Genomic DNA, 24821 nt, shown 5'->3' with positions numbered 1-24821 from the left:
ACGCAATCAGAGTCAGTGATACTGATCAATAAACCTGTCTACCCTGTAGATATATTACAGTCATTTTGAGCTGTGAGGCGGTATAATCCCTCTAATTGCCCCTTCAGAGGCCCACTATTCCTCGATTGTCATTATTTTGTTTTCCAATATGCCACGGCTCGGGATAAAAACTGTGTTTTTCATCATATTTTTCAGATAAATGTACTATATCCTGCCTTCTTATGTAACTGTGTGGGAAGCCCTGAGCGTTGCTTTAAATTTGGTGAGCTTTTTTGCGGCGCCCTACTTGTTTTCATCTGGGCAGCGAGGACGGCCTGTGGAGTGAGAGACAGCAGGCAGATGATGTCGCTCACAGAGCAGTTGGTCTTTTTAGCAAAGTCTTTTCCCAGCCTCAGGGCGTCGTGTCTGGAAAAGTAGACGCAGAAAAACAAAATTAAGGTTCAGCTTGAAGTTGTCTGTAAGCACGCTGGAGACTTTCCCACACGGTTTGACAGCAAGAACTCAAGAAAACACCCCCCACCCCCACACTCCTGAATACTTTTGAAAGCTCTTTGAGTCCATAGTATGTTGTCACTTCAGTCAGGCATAAATCAATCACATATAAGTAACCAATACCAATCTAAGCCGATGGTTCCTCACCTGGTCTTCAGAGGGATGGAGAAAGGCAGACTCTGCAGGACAGCCTGTTGAAACAGAGGCTTGCTGCTCTGGATCATCAGGTGAAGACTTACTGACTGAGCACCTGCACTCTCCCCAAATATTGTCACCTGGATCAAAAAAAACAAAAACCAAACACAACACAGCGGCTTGACATTAAAAGCCACAATCAGCAGCTTCGCATGATAGAAACAAGAGAGGACACTTACTGCTAACTGTTTGAGCTTCACTACCCAGAAACACTTGTTTTCCAATCTGGCTGTCTGTCATATTTCAAATAAAAGGAAAGCTGAAAAATAACTGGGAAGCGTTCCATTCACAAGTTTACATTATTCTTCTTATGGTCCTCTACTTCAGTGGTTCTCAACCTGGGGGTCCCAAGGTAATTTCCACCAGATAGTTGTTGATAAAAAAAAAATTCTAATTATATATTTTAAATTGTGGAATGTTTTTTACGTCACATTGCCTGTACTAAATTTCATGACAATCCGAGTTGTCAGTACATTTTACTAAAAAACACAAAGGTCAACCTCATGGTAGTACTAGAGGGGGGAAAAAAACAGACCACCAAAGTCAGTAGGATTCATGCTCTGGAAACTGGAGTGTCTCTAAAACGTGCCAATCTGACCTGAAAACTGACCTGCAGTGAAATATCATATGTGAACAAAATTTTGTACCAGCGTTTCCCTACTTATTTAGCTTGTGACCCTAGATGACATACAGTATTTTAATTCTTAAACAGCAGTATGGCACAGTATGGTTACCGTAGTATGGCACAACCACAAACTTTAATTATTTACAATAAACATCCTTGACTGCTACATTTAAAATTCTTTAAGGCCTGAAATAATTAATTTGAATGCAGTGACACTATAAAAGCTTGTAAGCGTAAAGTTTGTGCAGTACACAAAATAAAGGAGATAACCATTTAAGGTTAGAAAATTAAATAGTACACCGACAGTGTACGTGTGTGAATGTTTTCTGTGTGTGCCTGCTTGCCTTGCTGGGATCACCTCCGAACACTGCAATGTTCCGCTGGACCCAAAGAAGAGCTGCCTGCTGGTCCAATATCCCATAATTCCCTGCAGCTGAGGTGTGAGGGTCTTTGCCCGACACAAGGAACCCAAAGGCACCTTAAATCATGCATCAATTCACATGATTAGTGAGACATAATTTACTCCGGCATGACATTAATTTCACCCGAGTTCCAAATTACCGTTCACATATCTCTACTTTCAGGAAAGCAGAGTAATTACCAACAGGCAAACATACACATGCCCCCCCCCCACCTTCAACCCATGGTTTCACTGTATGTGTATTCAGAGCCAGTGAGCAACCGACATTCGAAATACTAATAATTTTTTAAAAACTGCGATACAGTAATTTTCGGCTTTAATTTGTTAACGCGAATATAACGCGTTAATGTGGTCAGCCCTTATATATATATATATATATAAAAATATAACACCCAGGTTAATATACTGGAATAGATCCATTAAAAGGACCACCAAACTTTCATACCCAGTCGGTACTCCACGCTTACAACAACAGTGCGGGTGAAGTTACTGATGAAGCGTCCGTCGTACAGGGGCTTGGAGGCAGAGCCAGCAATGAAATCCCCACCATGGATCCACACCATGACAGGCAGTGAGCTCCTCAGAGGGGAGCTGATGTTCACATCCACAGGGACAAAGATGTTGAGGTAGAGACAGTCCTCACTGACCTATTTGGCACAGTGGAGGAAATAGTCAGTCTGTTTTTTGATCATTTAAAATCAATATGTCATTTAGTTATAGCTAAAATTATATTGTCAGGCTACAAAACACTATTGTTCAAGTATATTTATAAATGTAGGGTTAGAGGGGATCTATTTGTTTTTCATTTTTTTCTGCCATATACTATATCTACATCTGTTACAATGTCAGATGTTTGTACGAACTGTGGCCAAAGTTTCAAATAATGAGGTAAACATATGCAAACGTAATCCCTGTGAGCAAAAAGCTCAAGCTCCAGAGAGCTCTGAATACTAGGTTTCCTGGGGATTTTTCTCCTTTCTCCAGTGCTGGCACATTGCTAAAATTAAGGTCTGGCTATGCAAGACTACTCCGCGCAGACACTAAAGGACTGCATTTAGAAGAAATTATTAGGGCTTAACAATTTCAAGTTAATTTGCAGAAGACAGCAGGACAGTAAAAAGTTCCTATTTGTTCAGCCAGGGCTACATGAGAAACATCATCGTCAGGCTAAGCCAATCAGAGGCAAAGTAGGGAAAATATGTCCACTTTACGCAGCCACTATTTTTTAAGGCTAAGTTACGTTACACTGAAGCTTGGTAAAAAACTCAGAAACTCAACCTTCCAGGTTAGCTTATAGCAGGCTAGTTAGCTACTAAGGTTGAACAATTTTGAAAAAAATATTCAGTATTGCCTTCACAATAGATTTTAGAGACTTTTTGGTGTAGTAAGGCCTTTTCAGACAGGGAACTACTCTTATAAATATATCTCCTAGAAATTGAAAACTCAATTATATAACTTACTTACCTATATAACTTCTAACTTTCAAATTAGTTCAGTTAGTTTAAGTTTAAAAGTGAGTTTAGTTTGGTTGAGTACGCCAACTAGTTCTACTCTGTGATTACCTCTAGTGTTTAGTTTAGCTAGCGTTAACCTTCCTACCTGATCACCTCTCATTGAAGATGAATTACTAAGTGTGTTTCTGGTCTGAAAACGCCTTTAGGTGAACTGGGACTCATGGTCCCAGTATTCCTAAAATCCTGGCTACGGCCCTGCAGGGGAAGATGGGTACACTTTCATTGTAATGGATGGGTGCCATCTTGGAGTCCAGAATTCTTGTAATACATCCATAGCTTAGCTCTTAGTGGCTCTTTAGCTCCGTCATGATCAACTGGATTTATGTGCACAAAATATCTTTGAGAAAGGTTTATATAACCAAAACGCAAATCTGTTTTCAAGGCACAATTAAGGACTTTCTAGCATCTAGCAGGTGGAACTTATTTTACTGTTGTACTCACTGTAAGCCACTCTGTGCCAAAATACCTAAAATGCAAACATGTTATTACATGCCAAAGTGAACTATCTCAACAACATGCAAATAAGTCAGAAGTTGTGTTGTTCCTTACTTTTTGAGGACACTCCTCAGGTCCCCTGCAGGCCTGCACACATGCCGCCCTGGGGAAGGATGCGTCATAAACCCCTGTCCAAGGACTCACAGGTCTAGGGGGCTTCCAGCGATAAGCCCCAACTGGGGGGTCTGCATATGGTATCCCATAGAATATATGGGCCTTATCCACTGTAATCCCCTTGATCTGGCCATCTTTGGTTGACACCACAGGTCCAGGAGCCCCATTTGTATCCCGACTGACTGTTTTGTCCTTGGTTTGCTCTGTGATTGAGAGGCCCTCCTGCCGTACCAGCTCCTTCAGGGAGTTTATCTCAAAGTCTCTGTTGATGATGAGTGGCTCCTCTCTCACCAGCAGCCCGGGGAAGATACTTCTCAGAAAGCTGACAAGGTCGATGTCATCATCATTTTTCATTGCCTCTCCAGAGGCCAGTACTAAACTTAGTGTGCACAGCAGCAGCCAACAGTGCCACCTCTCCATATTGCGTTAGAATACTCTTACTACTCTACTTCCCAAGATCCTGCTGCTCAGATTCTGATTTGACTTGAATTACAGCCCAGCAGAGGTAGAAAAAGTTGCAGCCCCCACAAGCCAACAGCCTGAAACTCTTCAGATACTGTGCATACTTGTGACTCCAATTTAGTATGTTGCTTGTTAAGATTTATCAGACAAAAGCTCCTTTGTCTGATTGCTGTCCAGTAGACCATGAACAGCTGGACACAGCGATGCAGGACCAGTAATAGAGGACAAGTCGTCTTTCGTTTGCCTAATGTAATCACAAAGTCACACACAGAAGGTAAATGAGGATAAGTCTTAGAGCAGGCTTCAGGAAGGAAGTGTTTATTTCTGTTTCTTTTTTATTTATCAGTTTCTTACAATGCCGCTTGATCAGTTACTGACCGTTTGAATAAAATATCTACACATTTATTTGTGTACTTTGCAGATGGTGGACTGCAAATTTCATATAGGTGCACAATGCCACCTACAGGCCTTCTGCGTCACAACATGCAACAAGGGGTTCCAAGAGACTTCTGAGGAGTCATGACAGCCAGGAAGGCAAAAATGTCACAAAGAATTATTTATTTAATTATTTCCCACCTTTTCTTTTTTGCCTTTTTCTTTACGAAATACTGAATACTTAGCAATTAAAGCTGAAGCAATCTTAGATTGGAAGAACTGCAATTTATCAGTCCCTCCAGGATTTCTGAGGGGCCTGAGATTGTTGCAGTCTAAAATGCCTGATTTTGCGGCAGCTTTTCTAAAAACGTTTGGGGCGTTTTTTGCGATGAAATAGTGAGATTTCCCGGACCTAACCTGAACCCTGCATATTTAAAACCAGCTTACCTTGATTATTTCAGGGCTTGCAATTTACCGGGACGCAGCAGCCCGTGTCAGAGTGAGTTGTCTCGTCTGATTTCCTCCATGCGTTTCTGCCACTCTGTGTCAAGATCGAAAGCCTACTGTTTTTCACGGTCCTTTTTTGTCGGCAAGTGAGACGTTACTTGTAAATCAGGAAATGCCAAGCTGACATAAGGTAACTGGAAACGGCGAGGATAGGACAAATTTGAGGGAGTGTCACGCTGAATTCTCGGGAATTTGTTGCGATTGCGACATCTCGAAATTCTGGATAGACTGAATTACGTCCACACTAAACCTAAAATGTAGTCTTTGGAGTTGTTCTGCCTGTCCTTTTGTTTTCATCACAAAGGCTAGTCTCCAATATTCTCCTCTTTCGTCACGATAGGCCTTCTGACTATAAGAATAGAATACTATTGTATCAGGTAAACCACAAACCTGTCCACCATCACATTTACTGATAAAACAGGTGAACGTGGGCAAGTCTGGTCCATCAACCATCCGTCTGACAAACTTTACATGTTACTTGCTACTTTGTGATAGGCTACATTTGTTCGAAATTTGAATGCACTTGTAGGCCTACCTACGACAAGCATTGTGGGGGACTCATCAAGAGGCTATAAGGCTACACAGTTCAGGAATCACTTTTCTTAGCTTTGGCAACCCGTTCTCATCCCAAGGTCAAGAACCCTTGGCATTGCCGTTTAACGCCCTGGGTAGTCCGGTTTCTGACCACCAATCAACTCCTTACTCGGACTTTTCTGTTATTTATACTCGGCCTACTTTAGTTTTACAAAAGGCTTCCCCCATTGAGTTCAACCATGACGCTGAAGGACGTGTCAAAGCATATTTGAGCCCTGGGAATGAGAATGGGGATGGCTTTGGAGGGACTTTTCTAAATTTGAGAAAATAACCCGGATGAAGTCATCATCATTGAGTTGCATTATAGTAAATGTGGGTCCAGTGTTTTATACAAAGACATATACAAGGGACTGGCATCGGTATTAGTTTTAAATGTATCATAGGCCTATATTATATGAAAAACAAAGGACTTCTAGTAACTTGGTGAAGCAGGTGAGTGAATGGTGCATTCACATGCACCTCGGATAATCCCTTCTCTCGAGTTTGAAGTCCTTTCAACTTCGGTTTGTTCATGTGCTTTTAAAGTGTGAATGTGGGAACAACGTGGACGCTACTAAAAAGAAGTGTTGAATCAAGAATGCTGAAACAGTTTGGAACTTTCTATTACAAAGTGATATTTGTCCCTGAGTTGTTAATGCACCAGTAGGCCTATATTAGGCAACCTGAAACTACTAAAATATTGCCTGTAGGCCTACTGCAAATAGGTTGTGGACAGTAAACTAACAGTTATAACCTAATACCATATTACAATGACTTGTTATCAAAACATGAATAGCACTTGTCAGAGTGTACCATCCTGTCTGCCTACAGCCAAGGGTGTCACTTTGTGTTGAAAAGTGGCAGGGACATTTAAGGGCTCATATGGGTGTTACGAAACACTTAGTCCATGCCACGTGATAATGCACAATATTGGAGTCATGAGAACAAGAGAACAAGATACTCCAATTCTATTTGGAAGAAGTATTCAATGATGATATAAGCTATTCGATTAGGGGGTCTGGGGGTCCTCCCTCAGAAGATTTTGAGCGTTAAACTATTAATTTTCTGCATTCTGCAGACATTTTCTGCACCAATTTATGGTGGAAATGTCTTTATTTATAAAGGGGGAAAAAAATCATGTGGTCGTGACAATTCAGAATATAAAAATATTATCGAATATAATACAATAATCAGCAGCCTGTTTTTTGGGGGGACAAGGCAGATCTGTTTCTTCTATATTTACTTTGCATTTCATGTTTTCCTATTGTGCAAGTATACCTTTCTCAAAGAATTTTTATTTGTTATTTAACATTTCTTGTTGCAAGCTAATTTTCAAAAAACTTTTGGCAAATTCTTTCAAAAAGCGGTTGGGGACATGTCCCCAGCGTCCCCAGTGTAAATGACACCACAGCCTACATGATTTCGCACCATTAATCAAAGGTTTCTAACCATCAACCATGTTGAGAGCCATGTTTCTACATATAGGATGTCAACAACTCGGCAACTCTACCAACATTTTCTCAAATTTTCTGAGTTGTTCCAACCTCAGGGGGCGTTCACGTAGATTTTCCCAAAGGTTTCAGACACCACATGAAAGCACAGGAAGGCAGCGCACACCTGCCACTCATTAGCAGTCTGTCATTTCCAGCCAGGCCAAACACAACATGCTTTCCTTCGCAGGAATTGCCACGAAAATGTAAGAGAATAAGTGCCGGTTTTATGTCCCCTATCTCATTCAAATTCAACGAAGTAATCAGCGACCTTGAGTGTCATGAAAGGTGCTATCAGATAAAATGTATTACTTAGTATTTATTAGGCTATTTACATTTTCAGGAACTCCTTAGAGTTTTCGTTAAGCTTCTATATACTGGTGTCTCATATATCGTTGGGTGAGTAGCACACTGCATCAGACATAGGCCTATTACTGCGTTAAAATAAACAGGAGTTTGTTACATTTGGATACTGTTTTCCTTCCAGGACGATCCAGTGATATTTCCTTCTCAATATGCTGGATGAGCAAGGACGACGCTCTGGAAAGGTAAACATAAGAAACAAGCGTTTTTAAGGGTGTAGTTTACAGTGTTTCACACAGTGCTTAATGATGCCTGATCAAGTGTTTATCTGCCCTGTAAAAAGAACCTGTCGCCAAACTCCATTCACAAAACCACAAATTAGTGTTTCTGGGCAAATCTGGACCCATGGTAGAACATAACTTAAGCCTACATAGATTTTAGGACTCATTATATATTTGTGGTGATTTCGGCATACCTATAACAGCCATAATTGAAAATGCTCTCAAATGCAGGATCAGATCAAGACTTTTTGGAGCACAAAGCAGATTCCCTCACCCTCTATGAAATAATTTTTTTTTATTTTATTTGTTTCGAGTTCTGTGGTGGCCAAATGTATGTGCATACCTGAACATTAGACTACACTGCAACATGTAATTCCAAAATGAGAAACACTAATCTGCAGCTGTAACAACCTCCACTCCTCTTTTTACCAGCTGGTGGAACCTGGCTGCATGAATTTGCTCCCATTCAGACACAAGAGCATTAGATAAGTTGGCACTAGTGTTGGATTGAGTTGTTCCCCACCAAAACCATTTCTGTATGGATCTTCATTTGTACACTGGGGCATTGTCATGTGAAAACTGGAAAGGGTCTTCCCCATATTGTTGCCACAAAGGTGGAAGCGTGCACATATGCTAAAAATGGAGTGTAGCAAAGCTTTTTCTTCCATCCTTTAAGGCAAAATGGAAACATATGGCTCAATGATACAGCGCTGAAATCCATCAGGAAGCTGGGTAAAGTTACCTCCCTGACGGTGTACCCAGCTGTAGAAAACAAGCTAACGCTTCAGTATGGAGGCTCTGTTCAGGAATGGACTTTAAAAATCAACCCATGTAAGAATCTTTTTAACTTTTTTGATATTTTTACTTGATAAGAACTACTGTTATTGGATGTGAAATGAAATGTGTTTATCTCACTCTAAGGTACAAAGTTAACTAAAATCAGCGGCAGGCAGAAACCCCTAAAGCAACCAACAACTGCCACCAAGGTACTTCTGATATAACATGGAACTACAGTTTTATACTGATCTGATGGTCATGTTATATTTGTATACACAGTCCATTTCACTTTTCTGCAGGGCTTCCTGGAGTTGATGAGTCCCACTGAGGTGTTTGCATGTGAAAACGGCACACTATTTTTCCACCAAGATGAAAACTTCTTCCTTGGAATTGGTGAGATTATCTGTGTGTACTTACTGTAATGTAATGTGAAATTACATGTTGACCTGCCCTCAGTTTTTTAATTTTTTAGTTTGGGTTTAGCATTGATGTTTTTTGGTCTGCTTAGCAGATTTCCTTCATGGCTGCTGTCGAGTGGGCGCTTCGTGCTTACGTTCAGTATTAGCACGCAAGTTGTGCCTGAGCTGTTCATCCATACAGCGTGAGCATAAAACTCACAGGTTCTTGCTGTGCAGAAAGGCCTACAGTGTAAAACCGGATTTAGAGTTGAAGTTTATTCAAAATATGCTTTTTGCTTTCTTACACTCGTGTCTTAAGTCAAAATCTGACTGTTTAAACCAATGTGTAAAATCCATGTTGATCTTACACTTTTGTCAGCTGTTTCCTCCTGTTTCTAGCCTTTATGCTAAGCTAACCTGGCGGTTGCTGGCTCTAGTTTTATATTGAACTGATAGACATGAGAGTGGTATCTCTTTGCAATAAAGTGGATAACAATTATTCCCAAATGTCAAACTTTTCCTTTAAAGGTCATTAAAGTGGCCCTATTATGATTTCATTTATTTTCAGATAGTTTGGGGGTTCCTAGGGCTGCACTCTTCTGGACAGAGACCTCTGATGTTTTACCTGGAATCTGCTGTAGCCACTCTCCCAGTTTGGGGGTCACAGTCCCCAGTGCTCTGATTACCATCTGCACCACTGTTGCTCTTACTTTCCACATCTTTTCTAGCTCCTCTTTCAGCCCTTGGTATTTCTCAAGCTTCTCGTGTTCCTTCTTCTTGATGTTGCTGTCGCTTGGGATTGCCACATCTATCACTGCGGCCTTCTTCTGCTGTTTGTCGATCAACACGATGTCTGGTTGGTTAGCCATCACCTGTTTGTCAGTCTGGATCTTGAAGTCCCACAGGATCTTAGCTCCGTCATTCTCAACTACCTTAGGAGGTGTCTTCCATTTTGACCCTGGGACTTCCAGCCCATACTCACGGCAGATGTTCCTGTACACTATGACAGCTACCTGGTTATGCCGTTCCACATACGCACTTCCTGCCTGCATCTTACACCCTGCTGTTATGTGCTGTACTGTCTCAGGGGCATCCTTGCACAGTCTGCACCTGGGGTCCTGCCTGGTGTGGTAGACCCCAGCCTCTATTGATCTTGTACCGAGTGCCTGATCTTGTGCCGCCACGATTAGTGCTTCTGTGCTTTCCTTCAGTCCAGCCTTTTTTCTTTCTACTATTTGTCTGTGGTACATGCCGTGCAGCGGCTTGTCTCTCCATGAAGGTTCTTCATCTTCCTTGTCCTCATCTTCACGTTTCTGCTGCCTGAGGTATTCACTAAGTCCTTCATCTTTGGGGGCCATCTTCCTGATGTACTCCTGGATCTTTGTCGTTTCATCCTGGACAGTGGTCTTGACACTCACTTGCCCTCAGCATCCTTCGCTACGCTTGGTGTACAGTCTCAGGGTGCTGGATTTGGGGTGAAACCTTCCATGCATTGTGAGGAGCTTTCTCGTCTTGATGTCAGTGGTCTTTATCTCCTCCTTTGGCCAGTTTATTATACCAGCGGGGTATCTGACTGGCAGGGCGTATGTGTTGATGGCTCGGATCTTGTTCTTCCCATTCAGCTGCCTTTCTCTGTAGGTATTTGGCTGTGGCGGACTTCCTTGCTGCCTCCTCATGCTCAGGCTTCAGACTGGTTTCCAATGCTTTTTTCTGCTTTCGTGCTGAGCTGACATCACAGCTGTCCATCCAGCAACTCAAAATATGATGTAGTTTCACCAAAATCAGTGAAAAAGATATAAAAGTTGTGTGTTTTGTACAGTATTCAAACATATCTGGTACCTTCAGTGGCCACCTGAAACACTCCAATCCGGCATATTTGGTCTGATAAACCGTAAAAGCATCAAATTCAGTGCCTTGTATCACCATTTTCTAAGATAAGTTAAAGCTGTCGTATGCAGCACACTAGCAAAAGGATGAGATAAAATGGCTTGTTTCAGACTGAGAGTGAACTGAGGACCAGTATAGGCTAAATAAGTATGTGAACAGGATTGGATTTGAACTGTGACTCATGCAAAGCTACTCTAGTGGAATCTCAGAATAAAAATATAGAGCTGGAAATGTACGTTTTGTCACCTCATGGGTTCAGTGATGATGTTGGTCTGTTTATTTGTCTAAAACGTTGGTCCGGAACATATATACTGTTCTGTAACTGTTCACCAGACTGATGTATTTTCTGAGGGTTTTTGTGGCCCACAGAAGATGGATCCTAATGTTTTGTGGTGACCTTTGGTCAAGTGATACCTCCAGGCCAATATCTTATATCATCTAGACAGCAATGAAATTTGCTGAGCACATTTATGCAAGTGGATTGTTTATTATTAATGATGCTTCAAATGACTTCTTCTGTTTTCATGACCACATTTGTATGACTTAAACTCATAATTTTCTCATCCTAGGCTACACAATGCGTCTCCCTGTCAAGCTCGAGTCCTGGGCTCCCTCCATGTTGCTGGTCTCCTGGGTGGACAACCGCCCAGGTGTCAGCCACAGCTACACTGCAACCCTGTACCACACTGAACTAGGCTCCTATAACACTCTCAGCATGGACACTACGTCCGACAACCACTACTGCTTCACAGGTCTGGACTCCTGCGGTTCATACGTGGCTTGTATGGAGACTGCAGGCAGTCACTCCTTCACCTGCTTCTCTACTATTACCGGTATGGACTGGCGGTTGGATGGAGTCACAGACATCCACAAATGATTGACAGCAAAAAAAAATAATTTGTCTGGAATTTTGTTAATGGTGCAAATTAACTTTTTTTTTTTTTTTAAATGCAGCAGTGTGTTGTATGTAAAGCTGCTATTAATGATCGTTGAAATGCTTGTTGGTATAAAGATAATTAGAAGAAGAAAAACAAGTATTAACAAGTATTAAGCAAGTATCATGTCTCTACAAGTAGATTTTTATATCTTAGTAAAATTAACTACCTGGAAGCCGGGGCGCTGAATATCTTTTATAATTTCAAGTACACATGAATGCTAATCATACGGTCTATGATGCTAATGTTGCTTCACATTTGCTGGATGTGTAAATGAACCACTGTTCAGTTAACCACACTTAAAAGTTGATGATACCCAAAACACATTGCCAACTCTTTGTGCCTTTCCCACCAGACCCAGACATTCCCAAGAACTTTGAGATGACATCACGGACTACCAGCAGCTTATTGCTGTCTTGGGACTTCCCTGAGAACCACAAGATGTCCCTCTTCCTCCTCACCGCCTTCTACCTCAATGGTACAGACCACGTCACAGAAGAGGTACTCCTGTGGCAGAAGGACAGCTTAATGTTCATCTTGTCTGATCTGCAGCCCTGCAGCAAGGTTAAGTTTGGCCTGCAGACGGTTTGCCCGGCAGGGATGAAGTCCCGCTATAGCAAGATGGTCCTGAACGATGGAAACTCAGGTAAGTCCTGCACGGCTTGATGAACTGACTAAATTACTTTTTTGTAATTGTGAAGAGTTGCTTTAGGTAAAAACTGTAGTGCTTAACACAGTCCCTTCTGTGCTCCTCAGCTTACTCCAGCATCGAGGCCTTGCATCAGACGTCGTTTGGCCCAGACAGCTACACCCTGAGCTGGGAGGTGAGGAACACCTCATCCATCTCTGTTTTCAGAGTCTACCACGAGGGGGCGCTGCAGGGCACCACGCTCATGACCAACTACACTGTGAGGGGGCTGCTGCCATGCCAACAGTACCAGGCCAAGGTGGAGGCGCTGTGTGGAGACGGTGTGCTCATGAGTGCCAAGACGGTCACAGCGCACACAGGTAAGGCAGAAACTAATGAGAGAACACACACTGGTAGAATTAATATGGTCCCATACACGCTACTCATTATGCAGTATTACTCTGTTAACAGAAAGCCGGGCAAAGTGATGAGATAGCTGAACCTGCAGTAAAATATCTTCTTGTCCCCATTCCCATCAGTCCTTACGAAGGGGAACTTGGCTATATGTTTTTGTGTCTGGTATTAGGAGGAAGAAAACATCAAGTTACAAGTTTTACAAGTTAGCTATATGGGGTCTTTTAGACTAGACTCAAGTTACTTTAGACTTTGATTCAATAAAAGATCAATAATGAGGACAGACAGTGGATTGTAAGTTTACGGGGTTTGTTCTGAGGTGGTTAGCGTACTGTTGAAATCTAAAAGGAAATTGCACAACTTAATAATTTCCCTCAAGAAAGAAGAAATCATGTGTGATATCCAGACAGGCCCCGACCCCGTCTGGATTCATAAATTGCCACTCCTTATACCATAGCGTGCCTGATGCAGCCACAGCTATTAAACTGTCTCTTACGCTCACAACCTGGACTTAAAGGGGTTAGTATGGGATCAAAAGTAAAAAAACAAAACAACCTTTACTATCTCACCAGAGGAAATTTTGTTGCCACCAGGTATCTTAACTCATTCATCATAAAGGTGCCGATGTTTCTGTGCAAATAAAAGAGACTTTGTATCTTTTTGTCCTATGAGAAGGAAATCTTTATCTATGGCCTGAAGGAAGGAACTCAAACTCCCTCCACAGGGGGTGATCAGGACAGTCCAATATGGCCTGGGCCTTCATTTGGACCTGCCTATAGTAGAGGTCGGAGAGCTGCAGCTGGTTCAACCCAATAATCTTACTGGCCACTTTGCCAAGCCTATTCCACCAGATCACTTTCATTTTTGCTCATCGATACACCAAAGTGTGTGCATGTATACTCACATGTAGGAAAACGGATTCTGTAGTATTGCTAATAGTTGCGCATTCACAGTTGATGTAATGTTTGTTTCTCTGTTTGAGAAATTTATTTAAAATTTAAATAATTTAGCCATAGTTTTGTTGTAAAAGGTTTGTTCTAGCTTCACAGTACAGTTGTGTAACAATCTGAGTTGAATGGGCAGGTGGGCTTTTTACAAGAACTTTGATAATGAAATCATGTCCTCTGCCACAATGAGCAGTGTTGGGCAAGTTACTTCCAAAATGTAATACATCATAGATTACTAGTTACTGTCATTCAAGAGGTAAGTTATTTATTAATTAGTTATATTACAATACTACTGTCGCTAGGGGTGGGAATCACCAGAGGCCCCGCGATACGATATTATCACGATATTTATGTTGCGATTTTAAATATATTGAGATATATTGCAATTTATTACCTTTTTCCAACTTCCAATTAGGTCCCTAAAGTCAAACTTTGTTAACATCTGTTTAACTAAAAAGATACACTACTCTGTTTGTTCATATCACTTTTTCAGTCCTCTATATGGTCCTGTTAAGTTTTGTAATTGACTTAAAAAAGCAATAGATTTTTATTATTCCAGTACCAAAAATTTTAAACTCCCATCTGCAATTTATATAATAAAATATCGATAATTGGTGTCCGTGTATCGATACAGCATTGCCATGGCAAATATCACCATACTATGCTGTATCGATTTTATTTATTTATTTATTTTTTTCCCCCACCCCCAACTGTCGCATGATCCATCAGGGGAGCTACTTTCTTGTTGAGAGGAGCCGAGCTCCCATTGGATTCCCTCTTTTACTCATGGATTTGTTTTTGTTTTTCTGGTGCCAAAATGTTTGTAGGTGTTGGAGTATTATTAAAAACCAAAACACCGCATTATTTCATGTTAAAACGCGTTGTAACTCGCGTTACTGAGATTGTAATGGGTATAATTTAATTATATATTTTATATTACTAACCTGTGTCCAGTGTTCAAAATAGTGTTATATTTATTTTGTGACATTTAAATATCCACACTATGAAAGGTGTTAAAGTCCCTCTCTGCTGTAGGAAAGGGGCCCACTCAGGCCCACCATTAGCTGCAGGGGGGGACCCTTACGTTACGTGTTTGCGTTATGGTTCTGGTTGCATACTGTTTCTCTGTTAATATATTATGTACCGAAGTATCTGCATGCACCACAAAGGAGATTATTTATTCTTCTAAAATTGATTGATGCATGCATATATGGGTATAGGACACCCAAATACATCTAGCTGCGGATAGAGTGGTAGTTCCTGTGGATAGAGTGGTAGACCCACTATGAAAAGGCAGTGTTAGGAAGTTCTAAATGGGAAATGGATTGAACTTATACAGTGCCTTCCTAGTCTTCCGACCACTCAAAGCACTTAACACTACATGTCACATTCATTCACTGATGTGATGTTTGGGCCAATCTACATGAAAGTTCCTTTAAAAACTACATGCAAGTGTACCTAGACAAAAATGATGCTGTTTTGAAGGGGAACGGTGGTCACACCAAATATTGATTAGATTTCCCTTTGTATTTTGTTAATTGATAAATATAATCTCTTAACATGCCTATTTTTGAAAGCATTCTTAGTTTACAGCATTTTTCCTATACCTGCCTAAGTCTTTTGCACAGTACTGTGTCTGTGGCCTGATCTGTCTGTATTGATGTATCCAGGAACACATGGTGTGTCTGAGCTGAGGTATCGCTCTAACGACTCCACCGCCCTGTGGAAACCCAGCACCATGAACCAACCAGCTGTGGCCTTTTTATATGAACTGTCTCTGGAGAATGGCACCAGCATCCAGGGCAGCCGTGTGACTGACCCAAAGCTGGGTCTACCGGGGTTGGAGGAAGGGAAGACCTATGTCCTCAGTGTGTGGGAGGAATGTGACGGACAGTGGGAATCAGAACATTCTCGTGTGGTTTTTGAGGGAGCTTATTCATCCATAGGGCTCCTCTTGAGGGCTGCTGGATCTGATCTGAACCGAGGTCAGTCTGAATGTTCCATTAGTCCAATAAGGACAAGGGATCTGTAGTTGTGTGGTGGTTTTTAGTTTGAATGTCTGTTTTGTTGACTAGACATAAAGACAATCCACTGAACATTTTGTGACAGTATTATACAGCAATCTGTTGAAAGTTGGAATAAAAAGAAAAACAATAATGTGTAAAAAAACTAAACAAAAACACATTATTTTTTGTTATTTTTCTCCAGCCTAGGCCTAAATCTGATAATGATATACTGGATTTCTTTAATAATCTTTCATGCCGTGTCTCCATTTTGTGACTTCTGTAGGGCTGGATTTAGATTTTTCCACCATGGTACTCACAATGGTCGTGCCCTGGTCACTACCTGATGATCTACAGGACGATGTGTCAGAACCAAGAGCTGAAATGAGGGAGATTTTTAAAGATAAGGTAGAAGAATCTTCATTGTTTACATATGTGATCACGGGCTGCAGATCCAGTTTTCATCCTAATTTTATACAGTGCTGAGTTAAAGTACACCCTTTGTGTTTCTGCGTGGAAAAACTCTCCTTGGAGCCAATAAAAAATGACACATCTCAATGAAATTTTAATGGTTTTTCAAGCTAGCTGCGTGGCCCTGTGGATGGTAATGTCGGCGTGTCGGTCTCCCTCAAAATTAACGAAATTCCCATCAGCCTCAGCTCAGCTGTACTTTGTGTTTAGTGCTTATCAGCAGAAAGCTAACAAGCTAAACTAAGATTGTGAGCATGAGAAATGTTATACATGCTTAACATCTGCATGTTAGCATGCTGACAGTAGCATTTGCTCAAGTAAAGCCTCACAGAGCTGCTACCATGGCTGTAGACCAGGGGTCATGTTCAAGGGCCAGAATTTCTACACTGTGTCGGCCGGCCTTTCAATTTAAAGAAATTATTTAGACTTAATTAGCATATTCTTGTTTAATATTTGCACCAAAAATGCAGTTTTTATTATCCTAATTGTGTGAACAAACTCCCAAAAAAAACAACAAAAAAACCCAGGTAAATCCTTAATAATAACTATACATACTTAACTAGAATATGCTCTCAGACTTCCGCCAAGGAGGAAGTTCATGCTGATGGTTAAAGTCTGTAATTGTAAATATAACATTGGCAGGAAATATTATTCAACCTGTTTTGCTAAAGCTATTATGCATTTGAGACATTTTTGTGCATGTGTAGTTACTGGTGGTAACAGCAGATGTGGATTAATAGCCTACTGCACGTCACAGAAGTCAGGGGCAGCAAATCAACTATTGTCAGGCTGGCAGTAATTGTTCTTTTTCCATAATAATGTGAGTAGGGCTGACCCAGAATAGCATCGAGTCTTCGAATAGTCTAAGATTCGATGCTTTGATGGGCGGAGCTTGATTCGACTGTCAATCTCACAGTCGACGCTTCGCAGCGAAACAAGGATCATGCCATTTTGGTGATATGGGGGTGCTCAACGTCTGATTTTACATAGACCTACCAGTTTTCTCCCAAGTTATACAGCCTATTACAGTATACATTTGAACGTTTAATGCTGTAAATAAACATGTTTTGTTTTTATAAACATGTAAATGTTTTTAAAGTACGTGAATAAAGTTGTTAACCTAACCCTGGGTCGTCAGTGGGGGGAGAGGTCTTAAAAAGCCCCAGTTTAGCTGGAAATTTACAGTGTAAGTTGAATGAATAGAGACTGCAGCTCTGCAGCTTCTCAAGATTAAAGCAGAGCTACTGTGTACAATCGCCGCGCAAATAAACACACGATTCGACTATCAGTGGACTATAGGCAGGACTTGACGATTCTGACTATGACTATGATTTTGACTATGTAAATCCTTAGTCGGGGACAGCCCTAAATGTGAGCAGTCAGGACATGAGCCTGCAAATAGCAAAAATGAGGAGTGGGTAACTGAGAAGTTGGAGATGTGCAGCCTGTCACCTGCTTTTCGGACGACAACTCACTGTATCTGCTCCTGAGTGTGATATTACTGGTCTGCTGTCATAGCAGGTTGAAAATTACAGTTGTTTTGCTTTTTTTTTTGATGAACTTACTGACAAACACACAGCATTTCCTGTACTTCATATTAACAGTTAACTCGTGTTTTGCCAGTTAAATGCTTTTAATGTGACACTGCAGTAGCAGGAAATGTTCAGTTAGCATTGGCAGTAACTTAATACAGCAGTTCGTAATACTGTAAATGTATAGATATTACAATACTTTCATCAGTGGCCATTCTGTGGGCCAGATGGGAAGCTTTAGGGGGAGGATGTGGCGATTGGTGGTGTTAGTGTACAGGAGAGATTTAAATGAACAAAACATGAGGTGGCAGGATGTGAGGTTCACTTGTGGATGGCTCCCTTTATTTTATTCCAAAACATATTTTACACTTCCGTTTATTCATTAACACATTTACTTTCTGAACAAAATGTTTTTCTTCTTGAATCAGATACGTTTTTATGTTTTGAAGTACTGAATAATACATTACAGCCAAGCATAATTAATTCCAAATAAGTTTATCATTCTTTAAACGTGTGTGTGTGTGTGTGTGTGTGTGTGTGTGTGTCCTTCAGCTTCAGAAGCTGTTGAAAGACTTTGATCAGCCAGTCCGCATTGAAGTGGCCACCTTTGAACCTGCAGATGATAAAGACAAAACGGAGATTCTGTTTCTGTCTTTTGATGCATCCAACACTGACGTGATGGATGTGCCCCTGCCCGCTGAAGATCAGCTGGATTACATTCGCTCCCTGAAGGCTACAAACGTTACAGTTGCAGACGGGGTCATTCACTGGGACGGTAGGTGATGTTGAAACACCAGCACACCTACATGTCACAGAATAATAATCTTCTGTTTTCTGAGATGGATTTTATTTGCTTTGACCGTTTCTCAGGTCCAGATCTGTGTGCTTTCTCCAAGCAAACTTTGTGTCCCCGTAATTCTCTGTGCATCAACACTCTGGGCTCCTACACCTGTGTGTGCCAACATGGCTACTACGATGTGAGCTCTGTCATCGTGCCTCCTGTGGCTTCACATCCGGTCTGCAGTGGTAAACTTTTACAAGTTGCATGTCTCATCATATTCAATGTTGAAAAGTCTGTTTTTAACACACTCAGTCTCATACGAAGTATTATAATACTGAAGTTTCTAGCTCTTAAAGCCTTGTTATCTTAATGAAGAAAACAAGAACTAAATAAAACTCTCAGAAACCATCGTAGTTAGTCTTTCTACTGTTCCAGCAATCACCAACTCTGGTTTGGTTGAAATAAACCCTTAATTCACTGGATTAGATGTGGAAATGTTCTGGCTCTACATGCTCTCGCTGCCTCTCTGATGCCTTGACGTCCGTCTTGCTCCTCTCCCTCTTGACGCCTCCCCTGTCCCCGCCTGAACCCTCCGTGTCTTCATCGTCCCCAGAGTCAGAGTCTTGTAAATCACCATGGTACTTAAATCCATGTTGTCAAACTGGCTTCCGTCGGTCTGGGAGGCTGTGTTCGGTCCTGGTCTGGCTGTGATTATCGGGAGGTTGCTGAGCCTGGTTCCGTCGTTCGGCTCCAGCTCTGGTGCCCATCATTCACAATATTTGACTGCTATCACCATTTGCCACCAAGAAACATAAGAGAAGTTGAAATGACTATTAGGATGCTAAATTCTACTTAAGTGTTTGTGACTTTATATTTAGAGAAATTTTGGGGACTTTTCAGTTTTTCTTATAATGTGCTTCCACTACAGCAGTGGTTGGCAAAAGGCGGCCGTAGCTCGCACGCCAGCAATAATATCTCGCCCGTGGCCAGATTACTTTGATAGCGACAAAAAAACCCAACAACATTATAGTGGCTGGTGCTAAAACAGATCTGTCATGACAGACACAAATTAAGAAAATGCACTGGCAAAAGTTACTCTATATATAATCACTTCCTCTTAAGTGATTGTTGCCTACAAAATAAAAGCATGAACGTCTTTGCAGCAGTACTTTGTCGGGTTTAATTGAGAGCTTTTACCTTAAAAAGTTCTGAAGGAAATTCATAAGATTCTCTGAATGAGAAACACAGGAATTTCCTCTGCCTGGAGATACTGGGGAAATGAAAATAAGCGTCTGTAGGTTGATGTGGACCAATCAGTGGGAGGCACACACTCCTGCACATGCTTAATTGTGGACATGTAAAACGATCTCTATATAGCCTGACCTGTCATATAATGATTTGAAAAACCTGCTGACCCCTGCACTATGGCTTTAGTAAACGGTTAAGATGGCTGTTCCTTTTTAAAAAAAACAAACTAACATTTCTTGTTCTGTAGTGTCAGAGTCTGAGTATTATTCTGGCTTCTCACTGCTTTGATCGTGACTGTTGTTTTGAAACAGAAAGAGGCCTTATCAGCCAGTGTCTGGATAAACTGGTGACTGGTGGAATAGCAAAACCCTACCTGACTTCGTACCTCGGGGGAAAGGTAGATGTGAAGCTGAACGATGGGCGGTGCACTGTGGATGAAAATGAGATTTTCTACTACTTCCGCATCTCACAAAAAGCCTCTGAATGTGGAACTGAGAGGCGGGTGAGTTGATAGATGTTATAAAAAAAGACATTTCATTTTTGCCTTACTAGTGACTTATGGAATACAATAACCCTCACATTTTAGAACTCTAATAAAATGTTTACATTGCACAACATGATCAGAACTAGTTTAGGTGCTTAAACTGTAATAAAGAAGTGCCCTTTGTATGTCCAGGCGAACAAAACTCACCTTGAGTTCCAAAACACTCTGACTGTGACTTTGACCAGAGAGCAAACCATTAGCCGGCAGGATCTGAAAGTTGTCTGGAAGTGTGTCTACCCACGACATTATGTTCGCAACACTCAACTCAGTGTGGATATGGAGTGGTAAGACGAACCATCTTTATATTTTATCTCTTTGCTTCTCTGGCCGTTGTTCTTTGGTATGGTGTCGAACTCAAAAAGAAAGAATTGTAAATAAATGGAGGAACATATCTCTTGTTGTAGGCTCTCCTCTATCTCCTTGGTGCAGTTCAGCTCATCCCCGCAGCTGGGCCTGACCATGACCCTATACACTGATGACACTTACAGCAGCTACAGGCGTACCGGAGACCTGGAGCCTGAGGACACCCTGTTCTTCCAGGTGGCCCTGCACACCAACAACTCTTTTGCTTCAGACTTACTCCTGAGGGTGGAGTCATGCTGGGCCACTGAGAGCAACGATCCACAGGATCCAGTCCAAGGTGTATTTCTGCAGGATGGGTAGGTGAAAATGTGACTCCGATAGACTGACGCATGTGATTAAATTTATGAACACTATTTTTATGTATCACATTTAGTTGGAGTTAAGAGGAGGGGTGCCATCAAGGATGGACCCTACAGACCAAGTTTATTCCGTTTTTTTATAATTGGAAGAATTACTGGGTGATCAACTCGCAAGCTGGATATGAGAGCAAGAGGGGATGTGGTCAGCTTGCTTTCAGAACCAACAGATCCACAGAGGATGCCATCTCCACTGCCCTCCTCTCAGCCCTCACACATCTTGAGAAAAACAGCTACATCAGAATGCTGTTTGTGGATTTCAGCTCAGCATTCAACACAATCTCCCCATGAAACTGATCAGCAAACTCAACACTCTGCAACTGGACACTGGACTTCCTCACAAACAGACCCCAGTCAGTTCAGATTAGCGGACTCACCTCCTCCACTCTAGTACTCTAACACCGGAGCCCCCCAGGGCTGTATGCTCAGCCCCCTCCTGTTCAGCTGTACAGCCACGACTGCATCCCCCGACATGGAGAGAACTCTGTTGTGAAGTTTGCGGATGGCACCACCATCATCGGACGAATTTCAAACAACGATGAGACTTCATGTCGGGAGGAAATAATAATATAATTATCTTGCAGAGTGGTGCTCAGAACAACCTACTGCTCAACGTCAGCAAAATCAAGGAGCTGATCGTTGATTTCAGGAAAAAGGAGATGGTACATCAGTGGTGCTGAAGTGGAGCACGTGAACAGTGTCCTGGGAATCAGCATCACAGAGAACCTGACATGGAGCAGTAGAAAGCATCCTGTCTGAAAACACTAACTGGCATGGGATGTGCACAGCCCAGGACCAGAGGGCTCTGCAGCGGGTGATTAAAACTGCTCAGAAGATCATTGGTACCCATCTACTGAGCATCAGTGATGCACTGTAACCCAGTTTTAAGTAAGTTTTACTCTTCCAACCAGATATTAGCTTTAGGGTTAGACTGATTCTGAACCCAATCAGTTACCTGTATGAGTATTACTGGCCCAATAGTAGTGGAGTAGGTATGTGGTTTACTTACCATTCCATGAAACTAGAAAGAGTTAGTTGCTATGGCAAACGGCAGCTCTTGTAGAAAAAAAACTTCGCTACACTTTTGGTTTTCATCTGTTTTTTTCCGGCTTTATTGTTGAAACACATGCTACCTCTGACAGAAATACGGTCACTGAAAAAAGAGACAGGGTTTTTGGATTAAAGAGCAGCGGACCACGATCCACACAGCTCAATCAACTGGACCATGTACAGTGGCAAGTGCAGTGATCACTAAGAGGAGAGGAAAGCAAGCCGGGACAGGTGCCATGTTAGCCCAGCTTTGACTTAAGGCTGCTCCTAAAGGTCAGTCTGGAAAAAATGGGACTCATGTTCACCAAGCAACGGAAATCCAAGACCTGCCCCAACGTCAGCATCCCAGATCAAGCACTCTGAAGGCGGGCTGTGTTCCGAGGTGCCAACGCAAGACTCCGGCAAGATGAGCGGAGGTGGATTCTGTCTTTTACATCAATGATGATTTGTGCTCACAGTCAAGATGGACACCTAAATGTCAGAATTGAAGATGAAACCATATCTTGTTGCTGCTGTTTACGCTCTCCCCAGATATAATTTCAAATAATGCACTGCAGAATTTTCTGGGGTGTATATGTGTATAAATAACTGTATGTAACTGTTATTTTAATATTATACATTTAATGATATGTTCAGTTCTGTGTGTGTAGCATGAAGGGACTTCAACCTTGCATCAAGTTGTGAGAATACCCTCAAGGGGATGAAAGTAGGGATGTCCTGAAAAAGATACAAAAAATCAGGGCAGAATGTTAATTTTTATCAAGTGTACCAGCCACTGATAATATGCAATATATTTAACTGCTTTAGAAGAATGTTATCCTCTCTTCTCCCCAGCTGCCCTGTTGACTACACTTTCCACTGGCTCTCTGTTAATGGCCTGGCACAGAGAAGCAGATTTTCCATTCAGATGTTCACCATGCCCAAAGGGTTGCCCCTCTACATTCACTGCCTGGCCAACATATGTGGACATGGTGAAGAGTGTACAAAGGTAAATAATTTTTTTTTTCTCAAGGTTGATACAGCCACAGATATTTATCAGTGCATACCTTGCAGAGTTAATGGCTGCAGCCAATCAGGTTGCAGTCTTTTATGCAATTTGTGGCTGTAACTGCAAATGTGGGACTTTTGTTCACTGACTTCAGGCTTTAAGGCAGGGCCTCCTTGCAGGCAACAATAAGCACCCCTGTACAACAGCACCAAGGTTTGTCTTCAGGACAAACTCGGGGAAGAAATGTCCCTTGCCATACTGTGTTCCAAACCTGCATGTCTACACTGGAGGCGTTTCAGCCGTGTTTTTCAGCTACATGCTGTGTAACCGCTCGAGTTTCACTTGCATTATATGTTTATGTAAATGAAACCCAAATTGTATACTCAGTGCCAAGTCTATTTTCCTCTGTTTTATGTGTGTTGTGCTCTGAGCACTACCTTAAACGCAAGTGACCTACACACAATAATGAGCCTGAACACGCATCCTGTGTAGACGCAGACAGAGGACTGAAGCTGCTGGCACTGCTAACGTACTGCTCACATCATGCCTCCTGTGAAGACACACTAACTTTCTTCACGGGGAGATCGATGGATCAGTAATAGCAAGCCTTATTGGGTGCACACAAATACAAAACCTAGGCACATTACTTGAAGAGCGTGATATTTAACACAGGCGTCCGCAGTATTCAGATCTTTTACTGAAGTAGAAGTTGCATTACAGCAATGTAATTGCATTGAAAATTACATGTAAAAGTATAATTACAGTATCAAAAGTACTCATACCACACCTGTGAGTGTTATACTACTATATATTTTATTATTGGATTATTATTATTAATGTAAGTAACATTTTACCATTTAGTTTGTTGAGGTGAAGCAATTTCACTGATTTCTACAGGCTACTGTTAAATATAAAAGTAAATCATATTTTAAAAGCTCATGATGTTTCTTATGAAAAATTTTAATCTGTAAGTAAAGCTGACAAATGTAGAGGAGTGAAAATCTCCAACTGACCCAAATTTTGTGATAGAATTGCACCAGCCCGCAGCGCACCAAGAGGTCTGTAAGCCAGATGGACAGGAAGGGGAAGCAAGCTGCGGTTTTGTCTGCTGGACCTCTTGTGGTCAACACAAGAGTGAAGTCGGGAGCCCAATCGCCTTACTGTGAGTTTATGTCAAGGAAGCTGAACAGATGTTCAGTCCAGAATTCATAGACCTACTTTTACGTGATCAGTGCACATGATGTTTTCAGGGGTCAGCTTCAAAATAGGCTTTAAAAAGACTACTTTATTGCAGTTTTACATGTATTTTTAGTTTTTATTGTTACAATCTCTGTTACAAATGTCCTTTTTGTTTTTTTGTCATTTCAAGTTAAGGATAACATGTCTTGATGCAGCATGTTTGAAACTTTGTGGTTTTCATTGTCATGAGTCTAATGTGCAGTTCAGTGTGAGGTGTATGTGCACTCTGAATACAGAGTGATGTAATTACTTGTGTCCATCTCTTTGCAGGGGCAGAGCACATGACTATAATCTCCATTGTGGCTGGATCAATAGGCTTTTTGGGAGTAACCATGCTCTCAGTCAGTGCAACCAAAGCAATCATGGCTTACTACAAACGACTACGGCTGCAATAAAGTGTTTGTTACACCATC

At 41.6% G+C, this 24821-nt stretch overlaps 2 protein-coding genes across 3 annotated transcripts in view; one reads left to right on the top strand and one right to left on the bottom strand.

Annotated features, from left to right (window-relative positions):
* Positions 1 to 6026, bottom strand: part of LOC123984718 (crystal protein) — a 20403-nt gene extending 14377 nt beyond the window's left edge. Inside the window, exons 1-6 of the mRNA XM_046071784.1 lie at positions 5141 to 6026; positions 3797 to 4562; positions 2179 to 2380; positions 1657 to 1790; positions 640 to 767; positions 287 to 405 (exon numbers count right to left, since the gene is read on the bottom strand). Of these exons, the coding sequence (XP_045927740.1) occupies positions 287 to 405; positions 640 to 767; positions 1657 to 1790; positions 2179 to 2380; positions 3797 to 4276 (1063 nt within the window). The 5' untranslated portion in view covers positions 4277 to 4562; positions 5141 to 6026. The remainder of the gene's footprint in view (positions 1 to 286; positions 406 to 639; positions 768 to 1656; positions 1791 to 2178; positions 2381 to 3796; positions 4563 to 5140) is intronic.
* On the top strand, positions 5312 to 24821 carry LOC123984717. Of its 2 annotated transcripts, XM_046071782.1 has the most exons (19): positions 7371 to 7469; positions 7607 to 7662; positions 7751 to 7811; positions 8524 to 8678; positions 8769 to 8833; positions 8924 to 9017; positions 11479 to 11742; positions 12200 to 12490; positions 12601 to 12852; positions 15504 to 15818; positions 16123 to 16244; positions 18392 to 18614; positions 18710 to 18865; positions 20180 to 20370; positions 20545 to 20696; positions 20817 to 21071; positions 23016 to 23169; positions 24199 to 24331; positions 24679 to 24821. In XM_046071782.1, the coding sequence occupies exons 1-19, from the start codon at positions 7438 to 7440 to the stop codon at positions 24801 to 24803; spliced, it is 3096 nt and encodes a 1031-aa protein (XP_045927738.1). In that variant the 5' UTR covers positions 7371 to 7437; the 3' UTR covers positions 24804 to 24821. The 2 variants fall into 2 exon arrangements, with proteins under 2 accessions (XP_045927739.1, XP_045927738.1); XM_046071783.1 differs by lacking the exons at positions 7371 to 7469; positions 7607 to 7662 and adding an exon at positions 5312 to 5330.

The sequence above is a fragment of the Micropterus dolomieu genome, linkage group LG16 (genome assembly GCF_021292245.1).
Source record: "Micropterus dolomieu isolate WLL.071019.BEF.003 ecotype Adirondacks linkage group LG16, ASM2129224v1, whole genome shotgun sequence".
NCBI lineage: Eukaryota > Metazoa > Chordata > Actinopteri > Centrarchiformes > Centrarchidae > Micropterus > Micropterus dolomieu.
This window is presented reverse-complemented; position numbering and strand designations above follow the sequence as displayed.

Excerpts from the sequence above, each read along its gene's own strand:
- LOC123984717 (XM_046071782.1), top strand. The coding sequence starts at position 7,438 with ATGCTTTCCTTCGCAGGAATTGCCACGAAAAT. Across the intron at positions 15,819-16,122 it reads TGGATCTGATCTGAACCGAG|GGCTGGATTTAGATTTTTCC; the intron begins GTCAGTCTGAAT and ends TGACTTCTGTAG. Across the intron at positions 20,371-20,544 it reads AATGTGGAACTGAGAGGCGG|GCGAACAAAACTCACCTTGA; the intron begins GTGAGTTGATAG and ends TTGTATGTCCAG.